This window comes from Protopterus annectens, chromosome 4.part1, assembly GCF_019279795.1.
Source record: "Protopterus annectens isolate FY-2018-M chromosome 4.part1, PAN1.0, whole genome shotgun sequence".
Lineage (NCBI taxonomy): Eukaryota > Metazoa > Chordata > Ceratodontiformes > Protopteridae > Protopterus > Protopterus annectens.
In genome coordinates this window covers 121,046,403-121,069,784 of record NC_056734.1, presented here as the reverse complement: position 1 = coordinate 121,069,784, position 23,382 = coordinate 121,046,403, and the positions used below count along the sequence as shown (strand labels likewise).

Sequence of the window (23,382 nt, the reverse complement as noted above, 5' to 3'; positions counted from 1 at the left end):
ATGAAGTAAGCGAAAATTGCAACCATGAAAATCTGGTTGCGATAATACGTAAGTACCATATATATATATATATATATATATATATATATATATATATGTGTGTGTGTGTGTGTGTATGTAATTTCGAAATACTGAAATACAGAATTTCAGTATTTCGAAATCATAAAGTCGAACGTCCATAATCCCGAAAGCACACAATCGCAACCAATCACGAACACATACACACCATACACCACACAACACATACATCGTCCAACCCACACTGCAACAAACAAAACACACACAAACACAAAAACACAAACAAACAAACCTACACTACAGCAGAGGGCAAGCCCCGGGCTGCACCCCCACACCCCACTACTTATATATACTAACTCAAAGATCGCATAAACAGACACAAAAAGGAAACACACACCCACACATTTCACAGTCCCTCGCACACACACAAACATCACACATATAGATACATCAACACATCCAACACCTACACACATTCAGACACACTCAAACTCCCACACAAAACCCTTACAAAACACTAACTTACCTTCAATTGCACCTACATCCATATACGACATGAACCACGATACACTTCCAACACCGCACACCACGTACTGTAAGCCATAACCGTGAATTCGAGATATTTGAATTCGCAATTATGCACTTTTGCAATTTTGAGTCTTCGACTTGATGATTTCAAAATACTGAAATTTGGTGTTTCAGTATTTCAAAATTATAAAGTAAACCCATATATATATATATATATATATATATATATATATATATATATATATATATATATATATATATATTGGGGGTACAAGGGAGTTTGTTTTTCAGCAGGATGTTTTCAGCAAATGCAGTTTGGGAATGCTGATCCTTGGTGCATTTTGATTTTGTCCTCTCATAGTGGTGGTGCAGTGGTAGCATTGTTGCCTCACAGCAAGAGGTTCTCCCATTCGATTCTTGCCGGGAGCGCCTTCTGTGTGGAGTCTGCATGTCCTGCCCGCAGTCAAGTGGCATTCAAAAGACATGCGTAGATAGGGCATGCCTTCGTTGAAAGTTGGGCGTTGAGCTGGCACCCATAAAAAATCTACTGCGAATCATTAACGGCCCAGAGTTCCATTGTGGCGACCCCTAACCGGGAAAAGCCGAAAGAATAACAAACAACAACATAGTGGAACCAACTTGATCTGACACTGCAGCCTGAACTCAAAATTATGAGTAGAAGTCATGTAGTGGATATGATCTACCTAGGCTTTAGCTAGGGTTTAGTCATCTCTCAAAAAGAAAGTATTTTGGGCAAGGTATGTAGTCTGGCAGAAGAGCACCAGTCAGTAGAGTCAGAAAATTGATGGCACTGAGTAGTTGTCAAGGGAACAGGTTCATTCAACAAATGAACAGAAACATTGTTCTTTGAAATTGTCAAAGAGGGAATCAGCATACTAGGCGGCCTTTTTGCAGACAGCACCAAAGACAGCAATGTTTGAGCTCAGAAGAGGTGCAATGCTGTATGAAATTCTTGGTAAACCCCCTAACTGGTCATGGAAGGAACAAGGAGAAGTACAACTTCAAGGAACATAAACCTACACAGTTAGCAAAATGAGCCACAAGCTGGCATTGTCTATGCACAGGTGTCCAACCATGGAACAAGAGCAGGTAGATAGGTACATAATAATCAGAATTCTCAGAATGAACCTCAACAATTCAAGGATATAAAGCCAGAAGAAGAAAAACATTCTCCATGGACCTGAAAGATGAAGGGATTCACAGCAAGGATGACAGCTATATAGAAAGATGACGAGGATTGAGCATAGTTTGGCTAAGAGGTACTATGTGAGATATCATCTTCACATATTGTATTTACAATATCACAAGTCTTATGATGATAGAGTTTGTTTGTGTCTTTCGGCTTTTCCCGGTGAGGGGTCACCACAGTGGAACTCCGGTCTGCTAATGATTGGTAGTGGATTTTTACGTACCGGGTTACCAGCCCTGATGCACAACCTTCAATGAAGGCATGCCCCATTCACGTATGCCTCCACACAGAAGACGCTCTAGCTGAGAATCGAATGGGACAACATCTTGCTATGAGGTGACAACGCTACTGCAGCACCACCACTGCAGTGTTTATTTAAAGAGGCAAAATACTATGAATATAAGCATTTTGCAAAAAAATGTAGCATGCTGAAAACTAACTAAGAATGTTTTTCAGTAGTCTGAGTATAGCCTTGATATTTTTGGTATTGTCTTCTTCAAGTATACTGCACCCCATCTTTTGTTAACCTTTTATATATATTCTTGTCTGTTTAAGCCTTAAAATGCATCCATGTTCTTTGCTCCTTGAATAATCCTAACACCCACCTTTTTCCTTCTTTAAATACTTCCTTTTAAGGACTTTATATTTCAGATGTTTCTGTTTAGTTACTTGCACTTGAACTTTTTGTGTTAGCAGGACTGTTTTACTTACGCTGCTATTCTAGTACTTTATGTTAATATACAATTGTGTCTGTTTAGTATTAACATTTGTTATATTCATCACGTGTGTATGTTTTGATATCTTGTACTTTCCTCTGTTATACTACTGTATGCTTTGCTTGCAGGCTAGATCATAAAATAAAGTAATATATTTGGAATCAGGCTATTTACCAAGTTGTCAGATAAATAAATGAAATAAGGAAATATTGACACAGTTGTTGTGCCTTGGAGCCCTCTAATATCACAAAGTATCCAACAGTAAAGGTGAAACACGATGGCAAGTAACCTGTTTATTAACTGAATAAAGCGCTTTTCATTGTCGTAAATGTGGCAACTTCATCAGATTCATACAAATAAATTTGTTACGAGTTTAAATAAGTGAAACAGTAGTCACATGACCACTATCAGCTGACATATTGTGCATGTCTAAAAAAGTACTGAGACCAATAACTCTATTATTATATTACATACAAAAATCTAAAAGTCAGCCTAAAACAAAAATCTTTTAACCAGCGAAAACCTCCTGATGTAACAATATAGAGTTGGTAAATAAAAATATAACGATGTACACACACAAGCGACTCATTAATACATCCAAGGTAAAACATAAACACAAACTACTCTGTGTTCGTGTCAACTAATGAACTATTACTGTAAAATAAAATAAACTAAAATAAATTGACCACATCAATTTATCCACCCTCTTCAAGTTCTATGTGTTGGCAAAGTAGATATAATGCTATAAGAATTTTTTTATCAGTATAGATAAAAGTGTCCATCCTCATAGTACGTAACCATATCATATCCATTTCCCACAAGTATAGATGCATATTAAACCCACCACAAAGTACATATGTAAAAAGTATATACATATATACAAACATATTAAACAACTAATACTATACAAAAAGAGAACTCATCGAATATACCAAGGGTCCTCTAATAATTCATCTAATCAGGCTCTTAAGTTTTAGAAGACAAGAGATGTTACAGGAATCATTTAATCTAGGGCCTGAAAAGGCATTTAGTCTAACCTGCCATGCTAACTCACATTCTTCAAGCATCAAATTAAACGGACCACCCCTGGGGTCCATATACACTTGGTCAATAGCTTTAAATAAAAAACTATGGTTGTGGTAAACAGCAAGATGTCTAACTAAGGGGCTCTCTTCTTTTTTCTTTCTATGGCATAGGTATGTTCATAGACCCTATCTCTTAGCCTATGTTCGGTCTTCCCGACGTAAAAAGCTGGGCATAATTGGCACCTAGCTACATACAGAACCTGTTTGGAGTTACAATGGAATTTACTCCTCAACTTATATCTTTTACCATTTATATAGAAGCTTTCCCTATCTCCATGAATCTACACATCCTGCAACACCCACATGTAGTCATCCCAACCTGTTTCAAAAAGGAAAATGTAGTTTTCCTTTCGAGCAAACTTTTGAGGTTAGCACCTTTCTTGAAAACTAGTTTAGGTAACTGACCAAATTTGTTGATCAAAGACCTGTCGAGGGAAATAAATTCCCAATTTTTATAAAGAATGAGTCTAACCATATTACTATCATTACTGAAGGAAGTGATAAAACTCATTCTAAAATCATTACTGGTTCCATCTACTTGAGTATGGTCCAACAGTGAGTGCTCACAACTAGGTTCAACCAAATCAACTCCATTACTGCGCGTATCAACTACTATTCTTTTATTAAGTAGTGGCTTTATCTGACCTGTATGTCTCTTGTGGGTTACCTCCACAATTAAAGACTGAACTAAATTGGTAGGGTAACCTCTCTGTTGGAACATGTTACTCAACTGAGAACATTCATCACTAAAGTCAGAATCCAACAAAACCATCCTAGCTGCTCTGATAAGTTGTTCCTTAACTATGGACCACTTTTGATGGAAGGGATGACAACTTGAAAAGTGAAGAAACGAATTAGAATACGTCTCTTTTCTGAATATTTTAGACACATATCTTTCATTGATGGTATCCTTAAGTAGTTTACAATCAACGTAGTCTATACAGCCTGTGCTAAAGTTGGATGTGAATCTAAAAAATTCTGTAGTAGAGTTTAAATAAGAAACAAATGATTGAGCTTGCTGTTCATTACCTTTGAAAATGACAAATATGTCATCCAAAATCCTTGTGGAGAACATAAGGTTCACCCTGTGATCAATATTCTTGAAAATTAATTCATTTTCCCAGAATGCCATCACGAGGTTTGCAAAGCTGGCTCCACAGGGTGAACCCATGGCTACCCCACATTTTTGTAAGTAAAACTCATTGTCAAACAGAAAAAAAAAATGTTGGTTTAGATAATATCCAACAAAATTTCCACAGAATAAATCTCATGTATTGGAGCATTTTTCGATTTCAACATGAGGCTGACCCACTCAATGCCCTCCATATGTGGGATTGATGTATAAAGATCCTTCACATCTATAGTTAAAAAGTTGTGGTCTCGGTCAAACCCCAAGTTGTTAATTTTTTCCAAAAACGACCAAGAGTCTTTGCAAACCTGTGGTTCTGACAAGATGGAGCCCTCTACCATAATGTATAGTAAGTTGCTGGTCTAAGGAAAAAATGAGTATAATTAAAGGAGAGGAGAGATGGGAAGAAAAGGTAAGGGAACTCAATAGATGAGGTGACTGCTATCTTCATAACATCTGACTTCCCAGCTTAGTGGATATATCATGGTTACTCCTAAGTCCTTACTTAACGTGTAAATAACCATTATAATCAGCATTATATAAAACAGAAATAAACTATAACTTATACACTATTTTCTCAAGAATGGCTTTGTTTTCCAGTTGCATTCTATGAAAATTCTAAAGCATTTGTAATCCTTTACATGCATGGATAAAGTGGGCCATGAGAGTTTAATTAAGTAACTGAGATAACTGAGAGAGAGGGAAGTGTATGTGTGTGTGTATGTGTTGGGGGGGAGCAGAAGTAACATGCGTCAGCTATATGGATGTCATCCTGCTGTGACTGAACATTTCCATATGGTAATATACTAACTGGTGAAAAAATCTCAATAATTTTAAGGAATATTTTGTTCACTTGAAATAAAGTTAGCAAGATCAAAAATGTCATGACCTTTCAGCTGTCTATATTTTCACAGAATGTACAGAGTTATGCCTCACATTTTTTATGTGTTCCTCATGACGTTTGTGGTTTTCTAGCAAATCTTTGAGGACTGAAGTAATAAAATAAGCCATACTTTTGAGTTTGAGACTTCATATCCTTCAGAAAATGGTCAATAATGCAAATTTTTATTCTGTTAGCTTTCTAAGTTTATAAGAGCAATATTTAAAAATGTCCCTGATTTTGAGTTTTTGACCCCCCATTATTTTAGGCTTTGTCTGAAATTCTTGTGCTAAGAGGTTGAAAGGTATCAAAGGCATCTTGCATGGCAAATGCAATACTCAAGTACACACCAGGCCTCTTATATGACTACAGTTATATTAGATAACTGAGGCCTATTGAGACAGCAGTTTTTGTACTTATTAGGAGGGATATTTTCCCTTATGAAAAAGGAGATGGTCCATAAAAAGAAATTCAGTCCGAAAATGTGGAACAGTAAATGTGTGCTATCTTGTGTGTGGGTATATGCTTGTGTGATTGTGGTTCAGCATGCATGAAGGCCTTTATGTGGTAATAAAGACAAAAGTGAATGCAATTATACCTCTCAACCTCTTAGTGCAAGAAATATGGATAATGCCCAACAAAATGGGGGGGGGGGGCAAAAGCCCAAAAATAGGGACATATTTTAAATATTGCTCTTATAAACTTAAAAGTTACTAGAGTAACAGGGTTTGTTTTAACATACATTTTCTGCAGGATATGAAGTCTGAAACTCAAATGTATGTAATTAGTTAGTGACTTCAGCTCTCAGATCATCCCATTGATTTGACAGAAATCTATAAATTTTGTGAGGAACGGACCAAAAATATGAGCCAAAAATCTGAACATTCTGCAAAAATGTAGATAGTTGAGAAGTATGAATACAATGATCTAGTGACTAATCCTTCAGAAGCTATAAATGGCAATGGATCAATCCTCTGTTACATTATTTACTTTTAGCTTGACCCAGCTATTTCTAAATGCTATATAATTACCTTGATTTGGCACATGACTGTGTCAGAACCTACAGTATATTTGCACTAGTGACACTACCACTTGTTTTTAGACCTCTCAACCAATCGGGGACAAATTTCAACAGAATCAGGAACAAGTCAAGAAATAATCAGGGACACTTTTTAAATATTAGTGCTATTAACTTGAAACATTGACAGAATCAGGGCATATGAATTAATACACATTTTCTGAAGTAAAAGAAGTCTATAATTCTTAATTATTGTCATTATTCATTAAGTGTAATTCACCACCTTTCCTTCAAAAGTCACTAGTTTTAGGAGGGATTAAGAGGGACAAAACTAAAATTTGAGTCAAAATCAGGGACAGTTGAGAGGTATGTTTTACCAATGTAATTAGTTGTATTTAACCTGATGTATGCTTACTGATTACTGCATAGCATTGCCCTTCCTTGATTTGTCCTTCTGCATACTTTTTGGGCATGTTAATTTATCTGTTTGCTAACCTGGTAGCTAGACTGCCCATTGGCCACCTTTAAACTATGATGTGATACATAGCAAGATTAAATATTTTTAAGTACTACATAAGTAGCAGTTCAGAAAATAAATTAGTTATTAAAACAAACTTTTTGATTGAAACATATCAACAGAACAAAATAAAACAAAATAAAAATAAATAAATAAAACAAACTGCAATGTCTAGAGAGAGAATGTGAATTTCAGAAAATATACACATGAATTACTAGAAATAGTACTGATAGTATTAGATGGGTCTTTCTAGAAACTTGTAAGCTTTGTTACTGGTACTAATAAATAGATCACAGTAATGCAGACCAATACATGATATAGTGAATTACACACTGCAAGGATACACACTTTTTATGGCCTGAACTAGACCATGATATGCTATATGTCAGAGTTAGACTTCACAAACATGTCAGCCCTATGTGGAAGTATTTTTTATTTTATTTATTTATTTTACATTTGTTGACCGGGCTAGTCTAGCTGGACATATTTCCATTTTCAGTAGAGGCCTGGGGAGAAAAGCTCCACACAGATATACAAAGTATAAAAATATTGTTACAAGGTAAGTAAAGGATTAATAAACAATAAAACAGATGTTTTTTCATTCTAGATATAAAGTAGCAATAAACAGAATATTACTTAAGGAAGCTAAAACAGTTGTAGTACAGGAGAGTTACGTACAATACTTCACATCAGGTACAAGGATTTAAACAATAGGTTAGAGTTTAGCTAGTGACAGTCTTATTTACAGATTAAGGAAGCAATACTTCACATAAGGTACAAGGATTTAAGCAATAGGTTAGAGTTTAACTAGTGACAGTCTTATTTACAAGACTAAGTGTTTAGAAGAGAGGAAGTTAGGTTAGAAGAGGAAGAAACGGGGGTGATGAGGGTGGTTAGTCAGGGTTACTAGAAGGGCAAAGCCAGTGCTTTTGGAGGTGTTTTTTAAGTTCTAGTTTGAAAAGTGGCAAGGATGTTATTAGAGTTAGTTCATTGGGTAGCAGGTTCCAGTTTTTTCCTGCTGTGTTGGTAAACAGTGAGTCACCAGCTGCATTATTAGTCTTTGTTAAGCTAGCAAGGAGTTTGTTAGAAGAACGTAGGGAGTTCAGATTATTGTATGGGACTAGGAGTTTTGAGAGTATAGGGGTATTATTGGGTTGGTGAAATATCTTGTGGGCAATTGTGAGTTGGGGGATTTTCAGATGAATTCAAGCCAGTCGAGTTGCCTGAGATTAGAGCAGTGGTGGGTTCTAAAGGGACTGACAGTAGCGAATCTGGCAATGTTATTATAGGACGTTGCTAATTTGTTAAGGTTAGTTTTTTTAAGGTTGGTAAATATAGGTGAAGCATACAGAAGGGTTGAAATTAGATGGGAGTGAGCGATCTTGGCTCTAGCTGTTGAGGTTAAAAAAGATTTTATTCTATATAAGGAAACTATTTTTCTGTTGACTATTTTAATGGTGTTGTTTATATGGTAATCAAATGAGAGATTATTGTCAATGGTAATTCCTAATAGTTTAGTGGTAGAGTCTGGGAGAATAACAGTGCCATTATTTGAAGAGATTGAGAAATCTAAGTGGGGGGGGGCCTAGTAGTGGGTGTAAAGAGAAGGAGTTTAGTTTTTTTAGCATTAAGTAAGATGCAATGTTTGGTAAACCATGTTTCTACAGTGTTGAAAACATTTTGAGTAAGAGAATGTAGTTCAGCTGGAGAGGTTGCTGAACAAATTAGTGTGGAGTCATCTGCATATTGAATACAGGTGGCTTCAGGGATTGCTACATGGAGATCATTAATAAATAGTGAAAAAAGAAGTGGTCCTAGAATGGAGCCCTGAGGGACCCCGATGGTGACAGGTAAAAAGGATGAGATTTGATTTTCCCAGAGGACTGCTTGTTGTCTGTTGCTGAGATACGATGTAAACCACTTAATGGCCAGAGAGTCAAAGGAAAGAGATTCAAGAATATTGATTAAGCGGGTATGGTTAACCATGTTGAAAGCTTTAGAGAGGTCAATAAAGAGTGCAGATGAGAGGATGTTGTTGTTACGGTTTCTATTGATGGTATCTGTGAAGGATAGAAGGGCAGTAGTGGTACTATGTGATGGCCTAAAGCCATGTTGACAGTTTGCTATTAAGTTATGTAGAGAGAGATGATGTAGAAGTTGTTGGTGAATGCATTTTTCCATAATTTTAGCTAAGGGTGATAGGAGAGCAATTGGCCGATAGTTAGACTAGTCATTAGAGTTTCCACCTTTATGTAAGGGGATAATGTGGGAGATTTTCCAAATATCTGGGATGGTTCCTTCTTGGATTGTCCTATTTATAAGGATAGATATAGGGTAGGCAATTACTTTGGCTGCTTTTTGGAGATATTGGGAAGGAAGTTGGTCAGCAGATGGAGTACATGGCTTAAGTTTGTGAAGAAATTTATAGATGAGAGAAGTAGAGATGGGTAGTAGTTTAAATTGAGAAAAAGAGTGTGTTAAGTTGCTCGGAAGGATGGAGTTTTCAGAGATAAGATGACTAGCTAGAGATTGTATAGTCTCAGTGAAGAAAGAGTTAAAGGTATTGACAGTTTGATGGAGAGTATTTGGATCTGCATCAAGTGGGGTGGGTGTTTGGGACTTCCCTGGGGAAAGGAGCTTATTAATGCAGGACCAGAACTTTTGAGGATTATTTTGATGAGTTTGTTGAAGTTTACAGTAATAGTTTCTTTTATCTGTGAGTATTGCTTTTTTGTGCTGTTTCTAAGCTGCCTAAATTGTAGAAGATCAGAACTATTTCTATGATATCTCCATTTAGCCCAGACTTTGTTCCTAAGTAGAATTTGATTTCTAGTTTCATTAGAAAGCCATGGGGCTGGGTTAGACTTCATTCTTATGGAACATTTAGGAGCATGCTTATCCAGGATAGATAAGAATAAAGTGTTAAAATACTTTACAGCCTCTTCAAGTGGAAGGGATTTTAAAGGGTTCCAGTTACATGCTCTAAGCTCAGTTTGGAATAAATCTGCCTTAAAGTGTTTGGTAGAGCGTACTGTCCTAATGATGGGGAGGTTTGGAAAATCCTTTTTTTCTCTTGTGATGTATGTCAAGGAATGATCACTTAGATCATCTGGTAGAGTTCCTACTTTATAAGTTTGTTTCACATTATTTATGAGTATTCAGTCTAAGGTACTCTCTTTCTTATTAGGTTTGTTAATTCTGGTTGTAGAGGTTATGGTTTGGGTAAAGCCATGGAGGTTAATATGAGAGGTAGGACTTTCAGCACTAACACTTTTCCAGTCCATATTAAAGTCACCTAGTGTTATTGTTTCTTGGGGGTAGGTAGAAGATACCCAGCAGAGTAAATCCTCTATTGTAGTGATATTGTTTCCGGGTGGTATGTAAATGCAGATAATGTATAAAGATTTTTTTGCATTGATTTGAAGCTTAGTAATGAGGACTTCTGCGTTGCTATTCTTGGTTGGATTAGATGGTAGGGTAGAGATATGAAGTCCATTTTTAAAAAGAATTGCTACTCCACCACCTTTACATTTTGTTCTGTCTTGTCTAACTATATTGTAGCCCTGGGGAATAATTTCATTATCTTAGGTTTCTGGTTTCAACCAAGTCTCAGTAAGACAGAGCATATCAAAGGAGTGCATATCTAGGAGGGCATGAAGGTGAGCTATTTTATTATTGATGCTTTGGATATTAAGATGCCCTATTAGGAGAGAACTATTGAGTTTAGGGTGAGTTGTTTGGATTGTAGGGTTGGTAGGGCCAGGGTTGGGGTGGACATCACCATCTTTTAAGGAGGGATTATTTAGTTTTGTTACTGAATAGTTGCCAAGGTAGGTAATGATTTTCAATTTTTTTTCTGAGTTTAGGTTATGTTTAATGTGGGAGAGTCTGTGGTATTTGGGTAGTAGGTAACTGGAAGTGGAAGTAATGTTATAATGTCTATTGAAGGATATTTGTGTGTAAATTGCAGTTTGTTTGTGAGAATGGTTATGATGGAGATAGTGTAGTTTTTCAAAGGAGGTAAGAAGGTAGGTTGAGATGAGGGTAGTTGAGAGTATAATTGTGAGTGTTAGCTTGGAAAGATTAGGGGGAGGCATTTTAGAGGAGATTATACAGTAAGAACCCAAGTATAGGGAAGAAAGAGGGAGCAAAGATGTGGAGGCAAGGAAGAATAAAGGATACAGGAAGAGGAGAGTGGGGGAACTATGTATACAAGTTGAGAGTAGGAGGAAAGATACCTTAGGGAGTGGCTAATTGTGTGTGATTATTAGAAGATGGGGGTGTGGTGAATTATGTGGGATGAGGTGATGTATGGGATTGGTTGGGTGATGGTGAGGGTGTGGTTTAAAGTAGAAGTGTAGGAGTACTGGGGGTGGGTGAGAATTGGAGGTAGGGGGGCAGAGTGAGCTCGCAGGGCGAACGGAGTGGGTCACAACTGAGAGAGGCTGAGAGGCAATCAGTTATGGAGAGAGACTGAGGTCTACAGGCATAGGAAGGGTAAGAGACAAACTGTTTCTAAGTAGCAGAGAAAACAGGTGAGCAGAGGTATAGCTATGCTGGGGAGACAGTTATGTAAAACAGTTTAATAGCAGAGATAGAGATATTTATAGAAAGTGCCAAAGGCAGGAGAGGAGGTTTATACAGCTGGATAATAGAGAGGGCCTGTAGCAAAAGTAGTGATAGTCAAAGGTGTAAATTTATTAGGCTCCCAGACTAACCTAGGATAATTTCCTATTCAAGCAGTCATGGGATAAGGGGTAAGCACATGAAAAGAGAGTACAAACACAGCTAGCAGAGTCTAGCTGGTCTATCGAGCTAGTTGGTTTCTACAGCCAGTGAGAGATGGTATTCCAAAACCTAAGATTTGATGCTCTCTATTGGATACAGTGGGGAAAGCATTAACTTCACTAGGATAGTAGGCGGAGGGGGTGTTAATAAAGGATGGTAGGGGGGTAGTTCCACGGGTGTGCTGGCCCTTACAAAATAGTTTAGAATTTAAATGCAGACACCAGAATTTAGAGTTATCACATTCAAAAGGTTATAGATTAAATCATGCATATACTGTAGTATAACACCTACACAGTGAGGCTGAAAGTGGAGGGTCCAGGTAGATCTTGAGGGGCTTCTAAATTGAGTTTCCCTACTATTCAGTAGGATATCATTAGCCTTACAGGGTTTCAAATGGAGGGACTGGCTGTGCCTCCACACAGGACTTAGAAGCTGAAAAATGAGACAGAAAGAAAATATTAAATACTTTGTAGCTACCTAGGTTACGTTTCATATAGGAGTGGAATGGGAAGTGTAGAGAAAGAGTACTAGTCAGAAGCTGAGTGGAGTATATGATGCAGTGAGGTATTAGTTCAGAGTGTAAGAAGCAGGAAGGTTAATTAGCACAGGTATGCAGCTTATAAGATCAAATACATTTAAGTGTATGGCTCAGAGAAAAAAACAATGCATAAATATCTACAACAGAAGACAATGTGTGGTTACTAACTTCAAAACCGCATTAACTAATGAGGCTAAAGACTAACTAATTAGTTTAGCCTGTTAAACAAATATGAAATTAAACCAAGTCATAGATCAGTAAAATACAGCCTGTTACATTCAAATCAAGATAGAATGTTCATTATAACAATCCCTATTGCCAGCAGCACAATTAGCTCAATGATAATACATAAATAGCACTTGAGTAGTATGAGTGTAAGGCTAAGGGCCTAATCCCAAGATTAATTAGGCTAAAGCAAATTATGCAGTGCTATAGCTAAGGGGTTCTTTTTGGATGCTAGGCTCCCAAGGACTGTAATAATTATAAAAATTATAGCCAAAAAGAGGGAAGTAAGTAGTAAGAGGAAGGAATAACAGGAATATTGGTGCAAATAAGAAAAAAAAAACTGGACTGGGAGTCATTGATTTCTTTTAGAGCAGCTGGAAAGGAAGAATTTACTCTGTATTCATGAAACATTATAGCAATAACCCATGCCTGGGTGTGGGTAATGCTGGATTTACCCACGGTTGGTGTGGTTTGGTCACGAGGGCAAAGCCCGAGTGGCCAAACAAAGCCAACCGTGGGTAAATCCAGCATTACCCACACCCAGAAGTGGGTTATTGCTATTATACAATGACATTATTTAAGAAAAAAAAATTACTTTTCTTAAATAATAGCATTGTATAATGCCTCCTTGCTGCCCTTCCACAGCTGTCTGGTATTCTGCGACAGTTCTGATGTACTGCGCATGCATATACCTACGCAGTACATCAGAGCTGTGGGCAAAAGCAATGGAGAAAGCAAGATCTCCATTTCTTTTTACAAACTGTTTCGCTATGTTAAATGGGTTAAAAAGGGCACTAGCCCATTCAGACTAACCCTGTCAACAAATGTCAAATAAATAAATATTAATAATGTAGGGACTTGTTTATTACAGTAGCATGTATTTTTTATTAAGCTATAGTGTTCCGCTTTTTTTTTGGCTCCTCAATGGAAAAGCTTGGGTGGGGGGGAATAAGCATGGCTCTAACGGTAATAAACTGATTGCTTTAGTGAAGTGCTTTTTCTTTTCTTTTTTTTTTGTTGCTCTGCAAATTAAGAACTGGAGAGGGCCGTGGATATAACTGTTATAAGCAGATTGGTGTAATGTAGCAATCTGCTTATTATATTAAAGTGTTTCTTTGCCCTTCAGTTGAAGACCTGAGGGGGTAGGGCACTGATTTGTGGTACTGGCACCGGGCACTAGCTGAGGCAGCTATGTTCTGGCTAGAGGTATGGAGTTCTAGATTTTTCAGACAGGAAGATGAGGAGTACAATAATTCTGAAAAGCATCACAGCTTATTGCTTCCTTATATATTTTCTCTGTATGAAGACCTGCTATCCAACAGGACTTATGCAGTTTACAAAATGTAATAAAGAAATAATTTCACAAATTATTAGCCTGTTAATACTGCTACATCCAAGTGCTGCAGTTGTTACTAAATATGACACATTGAAAGCATGGCTGCTACAGCTTGTGGTCAGCAACCCTGATTTTCTCCACTTTCAGGAAAAATACTGATTAATCCTGAATATGAACTGCCTAAGTATTGGTAAAATATGGGATTTTGATGTAGTTTAAAATGTTAGGGCATAACAGTCATTCATTGCAACCTGTATTTCTTCTCATATATGCTAATTGTAATATGTCCACCTTACTTTACTGAATAGTTTATGCACATTACATTTAAAATTGTATGATTCCTAGATTTTACCTCATGAAAACAGAATTTAATTTCATGCAAACTGTAAAGCAGTGCCCCTGTTGATGGCATCTGTGCCATTGTTGAGTGAGAAGAGACAACTAAAAGAAAGGACATTGGACTCACTGGGTGACTGACATGAGAGTGCAGGATTGTATAATGGTACACTTGGTTTATTTCTAACAAGTGTCTTAAGAATTATCTAGTGTCACTGGAACTGTTGTCATATCAAAATCTCAGAAATAGGATAAGGAGAACATGTGATAGAGTTCCTTAATTGGCAGAACCAGCACAGTATGAAAGAACAGCTTCTTTACTGGAGAAAAACTGTGTTAAACATTCCTTACTGTGGCACTGGGGCTCACAACACCCCTGGGTGGTCTGTTATTTCCTAATAATGGCTGGACAGCTGGATATTATTGATCTCACACACACACACACACACACACACACACACACACACACACACACACACACACACACACACACACTCATTCATTTTTATTATCTCGGTTTTCCTTTTCAGAATACTGTTACAGCTGTGGTGAGTGCAAGCAATACTCGTACTAAAACTGAGAATGTACAGAAATAATCAGCATTTGTCCCACCTAGTCTGCTCTTTTCTGTACTTTATTATATAAGATACATATTTCTACCATTGTCCATATATTTTATGAAATGCATTTGCCCGTTGCAGTTCTTCTGAATTTTGTTACACTTTGTGACAGTATACTTCTTTAGGAATGTTGTTCCTTTAATTTATCTCTTTCTTTTTATAACACTTCATCATGTCTTCTCAAAGCTTCCTTATAAATTTAGATTGCATCCTCTTTTTTCAAATATCTTTTACTCTTCTACAGCTTTATCTTGTTTTTCATTCTGTGCCATATCCTGATTTAGTCAATATTACTAAGAAAATACAATTTCATCATGCATTGCAACCTCTCATTCATATCATAATAATGTATATAAGTGGAAACAAGGTAAGCCCACTGGACTAAGACTTGTTTCCATGTAAATCTTGAAGAAAATGTATTGAAAAAAGTGAGAACAATTATAATATAATGCAACCAGTCATGCAGTATGATTACAGTGAGGGTGCTTGTAAGAAATGGAATGAAAAGGTGAGAGCATTTGTGAAATAAAGCAACCAGTCACTTGAAGTGACTGCAGTGAGGGTGTTGTACAAAAGAGTAGGATAGTAAATTAATGCATAAGGAAGACACATGGAACAGCTTATAAAACATCTGTGCAAAAGGTGCGGAATTTAAAGGGTGCAGGAAGTGTCTTTTATATGGCTACAGAAACATTACTGAAATCCATACCTCTAAATAATCTGCCTTTAACTTCAGCTGATAAAGTACATGCAGGAAAAGAATATCCATTTGCTTATTTTTCTTTGATGATGGACAGGCTTGGTTCAGATATAATAATTTGTAGCTTTCATTACTCCACAACCTATGTATATGCTATGTGAAAACAATATTGCAGAAAAATGCCTATAAAATAAAAGCAAAAACCAAAAAAAAAAGAAACATTGATGATTGCCATTTGCATGCTAGCAGCTCATGACACACCTGCTCACTGCCACTTTCTTGAAAAGGCAAGTGCTCTAAGTCCAACTAGCCCAATCTCCTGATTGTGCATAGCCCTCCCCACATCTCTTCCTGTGCAACTGTATAGCCCTACCCTAATCTAATCTCTAACCCTAAAACTTCTACCCAGTTCCCATTCCCAGTGCTCACTCCCTTACACTAAACCTGCACCCCTCCTCCCTAATACTAAAGTCTCAGATTGCCCTCTACACTTAAAATTCTACCCCCTCCCTAAACCAAAATTCCACAATTGTTCTCTGGGCCTAAAAAACTCTGCTCCTGCTCCTTAATCCTAAAACTTTTTCCTAGTCTCTAAACATAAATCTCCTTTCATGTTCTGTAAACTTAAAACTCCTTCCCACTCCTAAAATTTAAAACCCGATGTCATTCTTTAAACCTAAAACTTCCCCATGCTCCCCTCATCCCGTCCCTAAATCTCCCCTTCCAGTCTCAAAACCTAAAAAAAACCCCTTACCACTCTCTAAATCTAAAATCCCCTCCATACAGCTACTTGCTTGAACGCATATTCAGGTTTACGCGTGAACAGCAGCCTACCCAAGATGCAAGGTGGCTGAGTCCTTGGCTTAGAGACTGTGGTTTTCGAGTGCTTGGGACTCGAGCACCTGTAGTGCTTCTTATTTTTAAGTTATACGATTTATGAAAATAGTTGCACACACACCTGCCAGCTTGACAATAATATTATCTTCTCAGTGCAAAGACTTTGAGTCAATATAGTATAAGAAGATAATGAAAAAAAACACAAAACTGGACTTTACAGCATCAGCAGTTTTGTGAAGCAACAGTGAAAGGATGTATACCATAAGGGTGATCAAAAATATATCAATGAAATTTCACTAGGAATTGAAATACATGTTAAATATTACTTTTTCATACTTAAGCAAAAAGGGTTCTGATGTTTATATAATTTTAAAACGATATAGAAAATTCAGTGGTTGTATCATTGTATTATGCAAAGCAGGATTTTATAGCTGCATATGACCTTACTCAAGGTGGTAAACATTCCACACACAATGGAGTTGTACAAGAAAACAATATATTAAAAAAAAAAGAACATGCTATACTAGTACTAAACAACTCTTACCTAGTGCTTTCATATAGTCTTCAAAATTTTCATTGCTTTGCATTTTCCAGTATCCGCTGAAGTCTATTGGCATGTTTCACAGACAGGGAAGAAAATTCCAGAAAATGTGACCAAGTCAGATATACAAGACAGTACTTTGTTGTCTGCCCTGCTCTTTCAGTGTCTCTGAAGAAAAGCTAAACTCCCAGACTTTATCCCTGCTGGGTATATTTTAAGCCTCCTTAATCTGATTATGTTTAAAACAGCACTCCTAAATATTTGAGCTAGACTGAATTTGGCATTCACATGGATTTGCCTGGATCTATTCACTGAATAAATATTCAACTCCTTTAAAGTGTGGCAAGAAAATATTTAAATATTATTACAAGATGGAAACAACTGAGAGAATGTGGATGTGTGTGTGTGTGTGTGTGTGTGTGTGTGTGTGTGTGTGTGTGTGTGTAAAGTAAATTAGTCTCACAATAAACTGAATTTTTTAAAATAGCAAAACGTCATTTACATGAGCTTAAATTATAGTTGTGAAGCAGTTGACTTGATTGTTAAACCTAATTTATAGTTGTTCTAGTGATAAGCAAGGCAAAATCTAATTCCAGATTCTAGGGTATTAAACAAAACAAAGGAATAAGGAATGCAGATTTTGCTTAGCTTAGTGAAAATAGATTTGTGTAAGTAAACTTACCATAACAGTATATGGTTGAATGATTAATGGTGCAGTAATGTAAGCTATTTGGTTATATCCTGTATTTCTAATTATCACAGTACACAAATCTGGAACAGCTAACAATCAATCCTGAAAAATACTGACAGCCAAAACACTGAAAAAAAATACACATAATTTTATTTATTTATTTTTTGCAGGTGGGCAAGTACCCCTGCACACCTCCCCATGTGGAGAATGTGCCTCCCACACCCCCTGCTAATTATATATACCAACTCCGCGATCACGCTACAGCAGGGACAGGGAACATTCCGCAATTCCCACTGAGCACAATCTTGCACAGACTTAACACTGGCAGAAGCAATCAAATGAGTTTTGATCACTTCTGCTGATGTTAAACAAATACATGATTACGAACATTCACTTATATGGAGTGTTTCCCTACACAGGATATAACAGCTGCCCAATTTCCAAAGCTTCAGAGCACCTTCCATATGCCCAAACTGTTAGTCAGCTCGTGCTGACCTGACTAAAAAGAAAGGTTTGTACATTAAGCCATTCAGAGCTTTCATGCCAACTGAAAGAGGGAGGCAGAGCCTTTAGATGCATTGCTAGGAACAAAAAAGTAAATGCCACACTCTGATATAAAAAAAACACACCAAAAAATAAGGGGTGCGGCAGGAGGGAGGGAGGGAGTAGCTACTTCATAACTGTTCATTTGAACGTCTACTGTTATGGTAAGTTTATCTACATAACCATGCTATGTTTTTCATATTGCTACAGAAACCTAAGCTATATTTTTAGATTAAGACAGCTTAGAACAACTGGGAGGTGGAAGAAGAAAAGTCCAGAAGCCCCTGCAGAATGGTCTGAACAAAGCCTGGCATAGACCTTGAGAAGATATCTAGCCTGAATGCTTTATATAAGTACGTATAGATGACCAAGGTACTGCTTCTAGAATACCTCTAGAGAAAAAACTAATTTCAGACAGCCATAGATGAAGTCAAAGAATGTGTCTTGACCCTGCCTGGAACACTTTTGCTGTGGAAGGAATAACAAAAGGTAATACCCCAAGAAAACCATTTGGAAATAGTCTGCTTTGACCCAGGATGTCCATTATTCTTACCTTCACAAGAAACGAGCAACTAATTGGAAGTTCTGGAAGATTTTGTTCTGTCAAAATAGTACCCAAGTTGTCTGTGGACTTCCAGACATGAATTATCCTTTCTCCCTCATTTTAGAATTCAGGATAGAATACAGGGATATGGATAGTTTGGAGTAAAGTAAACCTGGATACCACTTTAGGCATAAAAGAAGGGTTAGGTCTCAAAGAAAACCTGTCTCTGTAAAAAATGAGATAAGACTGATGCACCAAAAGAGCTTGCAACTCAGATACTCTTTTTGCACAGGTCACAGCAACCTTCAGAACTCTTTTCCATGTTAAGTACCTCATATCAGTCAGATAAGCATGTCCAAATGGAGCAAGTGTTAGCATCTTTAATGCAAAATTAGGATCCCAAGGTAGATCCACTAGTTTTCTCGGAGATCTCTTATGCAATATCCCTTTCAAAAAGATTTTGACATTAGAATGCCTTGACAAAGAGGGTTCCACAGCAAACCTGCTGAAATGGCTGCCAAATGAATGTTGATGGAGGACCAAGACATGCCATAGGAAAGTAATTCACACAAATATTGTAAAACCAGAGAGACACTAGCCTGAAATGGGTACTGGTCTTGTTGTTGGCAGCAGCTATAAAGGCTTTTCCATATGCTAATATATCTAGTAGCAGGATTTTTTTGCTTGCATTATTACCTGCTGCATGTACTCAGAAAACAGGTGCCCAAAAGGCATTAAGACCATATCATCCAGGCAGTCAGTTTAAGTTGTTTGGGGTTAGAATGCCTGTGAGGAAGCTTGTGGTAATTGTGCATAGCCAATTCCAGAAGCAGGGAAAGCTGCTGTTGCCTGGGGAAGATGGAATTCATCACAACAATCTTGAGGGATTCCTTCTGAATCCTCAGAAGTACTGTGGATATCAGTGGCAACAGTGGAAAAGCATACAGGAACATTCTTATCCAAAGAAAAATAAAAGCATCTGTCTTCTAGGCCTTCTTGCATGGAGTCCTGGAGCAGAATCTTGCCAGATGATTGTTCAGAGAGAAGAGAAAAAGATCTACTTGAAGTACTCTGCACAGATGGATCAGTTCTTGGAAGATCCCTTTATCCCTATCTAGTTTCCATTTTTGAGTTTTGCATTAGTGCTACTCAAGCACAACTTTGTTCTGACAGAAGGTAGGATGCCCCCTAAAATGAGATTGTGCTATAAAGCTATATCCTATGTCAACATGGGTAGTCTGCATAGGGGTAAAGCCAAGTTCCCCATTGCTTGTTTATGCACTGTATTACTATGGTATTGTCCATAACAGTGTGAAGTGGTCCTGGGGACAAAAGTTGATTCAGAAAATGAAATGTCTTTATAAGGGTAAGCATTTTTTTTATATATGCATAGTGTCTGTCTTTGTTGTCCCAGATACCTTGCAGTCTTATCCCTCCTTGATACTGCTTCTCAAGCAAAGTTTGAGGTGTCTGTGGGGACGGACTGCTCTGGAGCAGGGGAAGAAGGGGAGACCTGGATTCAAGGTTATTTCATGTCTCCATCAGGTGATTTCTCTTCTCACAAATCCGCAAACTGAAATCTGAACAGGAAATGGGTATTGGTACTGGGACCAAAGAGACTTCAGATACCACTTTATCTTTCTCATGTAGAATCTTGCCAGAGGTGTCATGAGAATTATAGATGCCTTGAGACCCATAATCTTGATGCAGTCCTAGAAACCCCCTGGAATATATTAAATATAGATCTATTTTTTTCCTGTAGAATAAATGTTCTTTATATGGAGGTGTCTAGCAGACATCACAGGAACACAATCCTATGTGATAGAGTCAAAAAGATTTTTGAATGAGCTCTTAGAATCCCAGACTGAATAGAAGATCTGTCACCCAAGTGAAAAATTGCTGACACTTTGAAAAAGACTCTTGCAAAAATAAGCAAGTCATCTAAATATGAAAAAAATATGGATACCCTGTCACCTGCAATGTGCTATAACTTACGTTAGGCAATTTGTGAACACTCTTGGAGCACTGGATAGCCCAAAAGATAAAGCAGACAATGGATAATGTGATCCAGACACATAAATCCTTAAGAAATGTCTGAAGTCTGGATGAATAGGCATAAGATGATAAGTAGCTTTTAAATCTAAGGTTGCAAAAAATCTAAAAGGGAAGAAGGGGAAAGAGGTTGTGTAGTGAAGTCATTTTGAACTTGGGAAATATCACAGACCTATTTAGGAAAGAAAGGTCTAGAACTGGTCTCCTGGCAATTTCTTTCTTTAGCACCTGAAACATTCTTGAATAAAAACCTCTTCATAACTGGGAATGAGAAACTATTTCTGTTACCCCCAAGAAAGTATGTAGTGTAGGACAGGAGGGAGCAGAGAGTTTGGTCTTGTGGCTATGGCATAATTTCCTGTAAAGGAGGGATTTCTTCCCACTGTCATCTGTAACACAGCCGAATCAGTGCCAGAATCTGTTTATCTGAACTAATGCATTGTCAAAAAGAGGAAGGGATAAGGGGCTGCCAAAATTGGGTATGGGGAGGCAAGGTTCTGTACATAGTCATTCTGACTTATTTGTCTGTCCTTTGTTCTGAAGGGTTCCTTCTTTCTTTTTGGAACCTCCTTTTCATTGATTTTTAAAGATCTGCTTATGAGCATTTTGCTGAGACTGTTTTCTTTATTGTCAAAATTGGATGAAGGAGCAGAAAAGTCCATGGAAATTTAGAGGAGGAGGGCTGAAAATCTGAGAGATTGCCGGTATCAGCTTACCCCTCTAAAAACATTCTTTGATAACCTCTGCAGCAGGGGGTCCAAAAACTAAATCTTTGTCTAAAGGTGAATTTAAAATCTCATTTTTTTATATCCTCTGGAACATTATGAGAATACAGCCAGACAAACCTCCCTGGGTGTAGTATCTACAGAGTCATAAACAGACTTTGAACACTAAGTAGTGATCTGAGAAACAGATGAAGTTAAACCACACAAAGCAGATTTGTTTCCTCACAGGAAGTAACTGAAGATAAAATTGTTCCTCATACTTTCACAGTTAGAATAAACTTTAACATATAAGCCTGACAATTCAAGATTCTAAAAATTAAAGTTGCATAAGGATGCACATTTTCCCCAAAATTATCAATTGTTTTACAATCCTTGTCAGAAGGGAAGGATTAACATTAACAAAATGTTTGTCAGCAGCTGGATTGACTACAGCTACAGCTGCTGGGTTATGTCCGGGATAAGTGCGCAGAAATTTGAAAGAATAAGAAACTTTTTACATTCTGTCTGCTTTCTTAGTTGTAGAAAACTGGATATCAAAGTGAACTACAGGCTGTGACATACAACCTCCAATGCTGGCAGCACTGGGAGGATGGGAGGAGGTTCTAGGAATCCCAGTTGTAGCATTTCATAATAGTTTCTGATGGACTGAGAAACCTCAGTGTTCTCCCACTGAAAACACTGGTACAGTCTAGAAATGTCTCAGAGAGAGAATGTTTGACAGGGAGATTCAGATAACATGCTCTCCTCTGAGTCTGAATCAGAATTCTGAGAAGAAAAAAAATATGTATCTCATCATTTCCCTCTCCAGATTCAATTTCTTAAATCTTTTCAGGAAAAGATGAATCTCTTTTTGTCTTACCAGAAATCACTTGATAAGAAGTGTAAACAGTCTGTACAAGACCCTGAGCTAGACTTAATAAACCACTTTTGTCCAATTATACTGGAGAAGAAGTGTTATGTTTAATTTTCTATCTTTTTATGACAGGAAAGTTAGGACAAACAGGATTTTAATAACAGCAACAGCCTCCCCAGGGATGGCACAGCATTCTGGTTAAGCAGGGCCACCTTCCCTGTCCCTTCTCCCAACATTGGCAAAAGTGTCTCTTTCTTGCTGTCTGAGGGGATGCCAAGAGCTGCAGAGGATTTGGCTAACTCCCAGTCCCTAGTGGCTGTGTGAGGTCTGAGGAAAAAGATGAGAAACTAGCTTTGGACCCAGCAGAGTCAACCACCTGTGTCTGAAGAAAACTGCTTGCCTGCTGTGGTAGCAAAGGTTGTTTAGTTAACTTTTTTTTTGTGTCTGGAATAAGAACCGACCATGGGACTGGTAGCTTTTTTCCATGGCCAAACTAGAAAACTGTGCCTTTTCTTGGGTTAAACTAAGAAGCACAAGCTCGTAAAATTTCAGAATCAGTACAAAGCTACTTCTCCTAACAAAAACACAGTAAAAAGCAGTTTACTACACCTTAACTACACCCAAAAGTAATTTGAACACAGTTACTCAAAGAAAAAAAATGTTTTTAGAATGTTTAAATCAACCTTTAAGCTGTCAAACTAAAATAAAAAGTATTCCCATTTAAAAGTACAGCAAAGTCACATGACAGTAATTATAATCACATATTTGTAGCTTGAAATGTATCTTCTGACTTCTGACACAGGGACATAAATTAAAAAAATGAAAAGTAATATGTGGAAGGGTTTTCCCCAATGGAAACTAATCTGTTCTGTAATGGAGCAGCACAAACTGACCGTCAATCCTCTGAAATCCAGACAGGCATGATCTCTTCAGTGGCAGGAATGCCTTGAAT

General features: G+C 37.4%; 1 protein-coding gene across 1 annotated transcript in view; it reads right to left on the bottom strand.

Annotated features, from left to right (window-relative positions):
* Nucleotides 1-17,178, bottom strand: part of RBP1 (retinol binding protein 1) — a 375,231-nt gene extending 358,053 nt beyond the window's left edge. Inside the window, exon 1 of the mRNA XM_044070745.1 lies at nt 17,026-17,178. Within this exon, the coding sequence (XP_043926680.1) occupies nt 17,026-17,098 (73 nt within the window). The 5' untranslated portion in view covers nt 17,099-17,178. The remainder of the gene's footprint in view (nt 1-17,025) is intronic.
* Nucleotides 17,179-23,382: the final 6,204 nt, after the last annotated feature.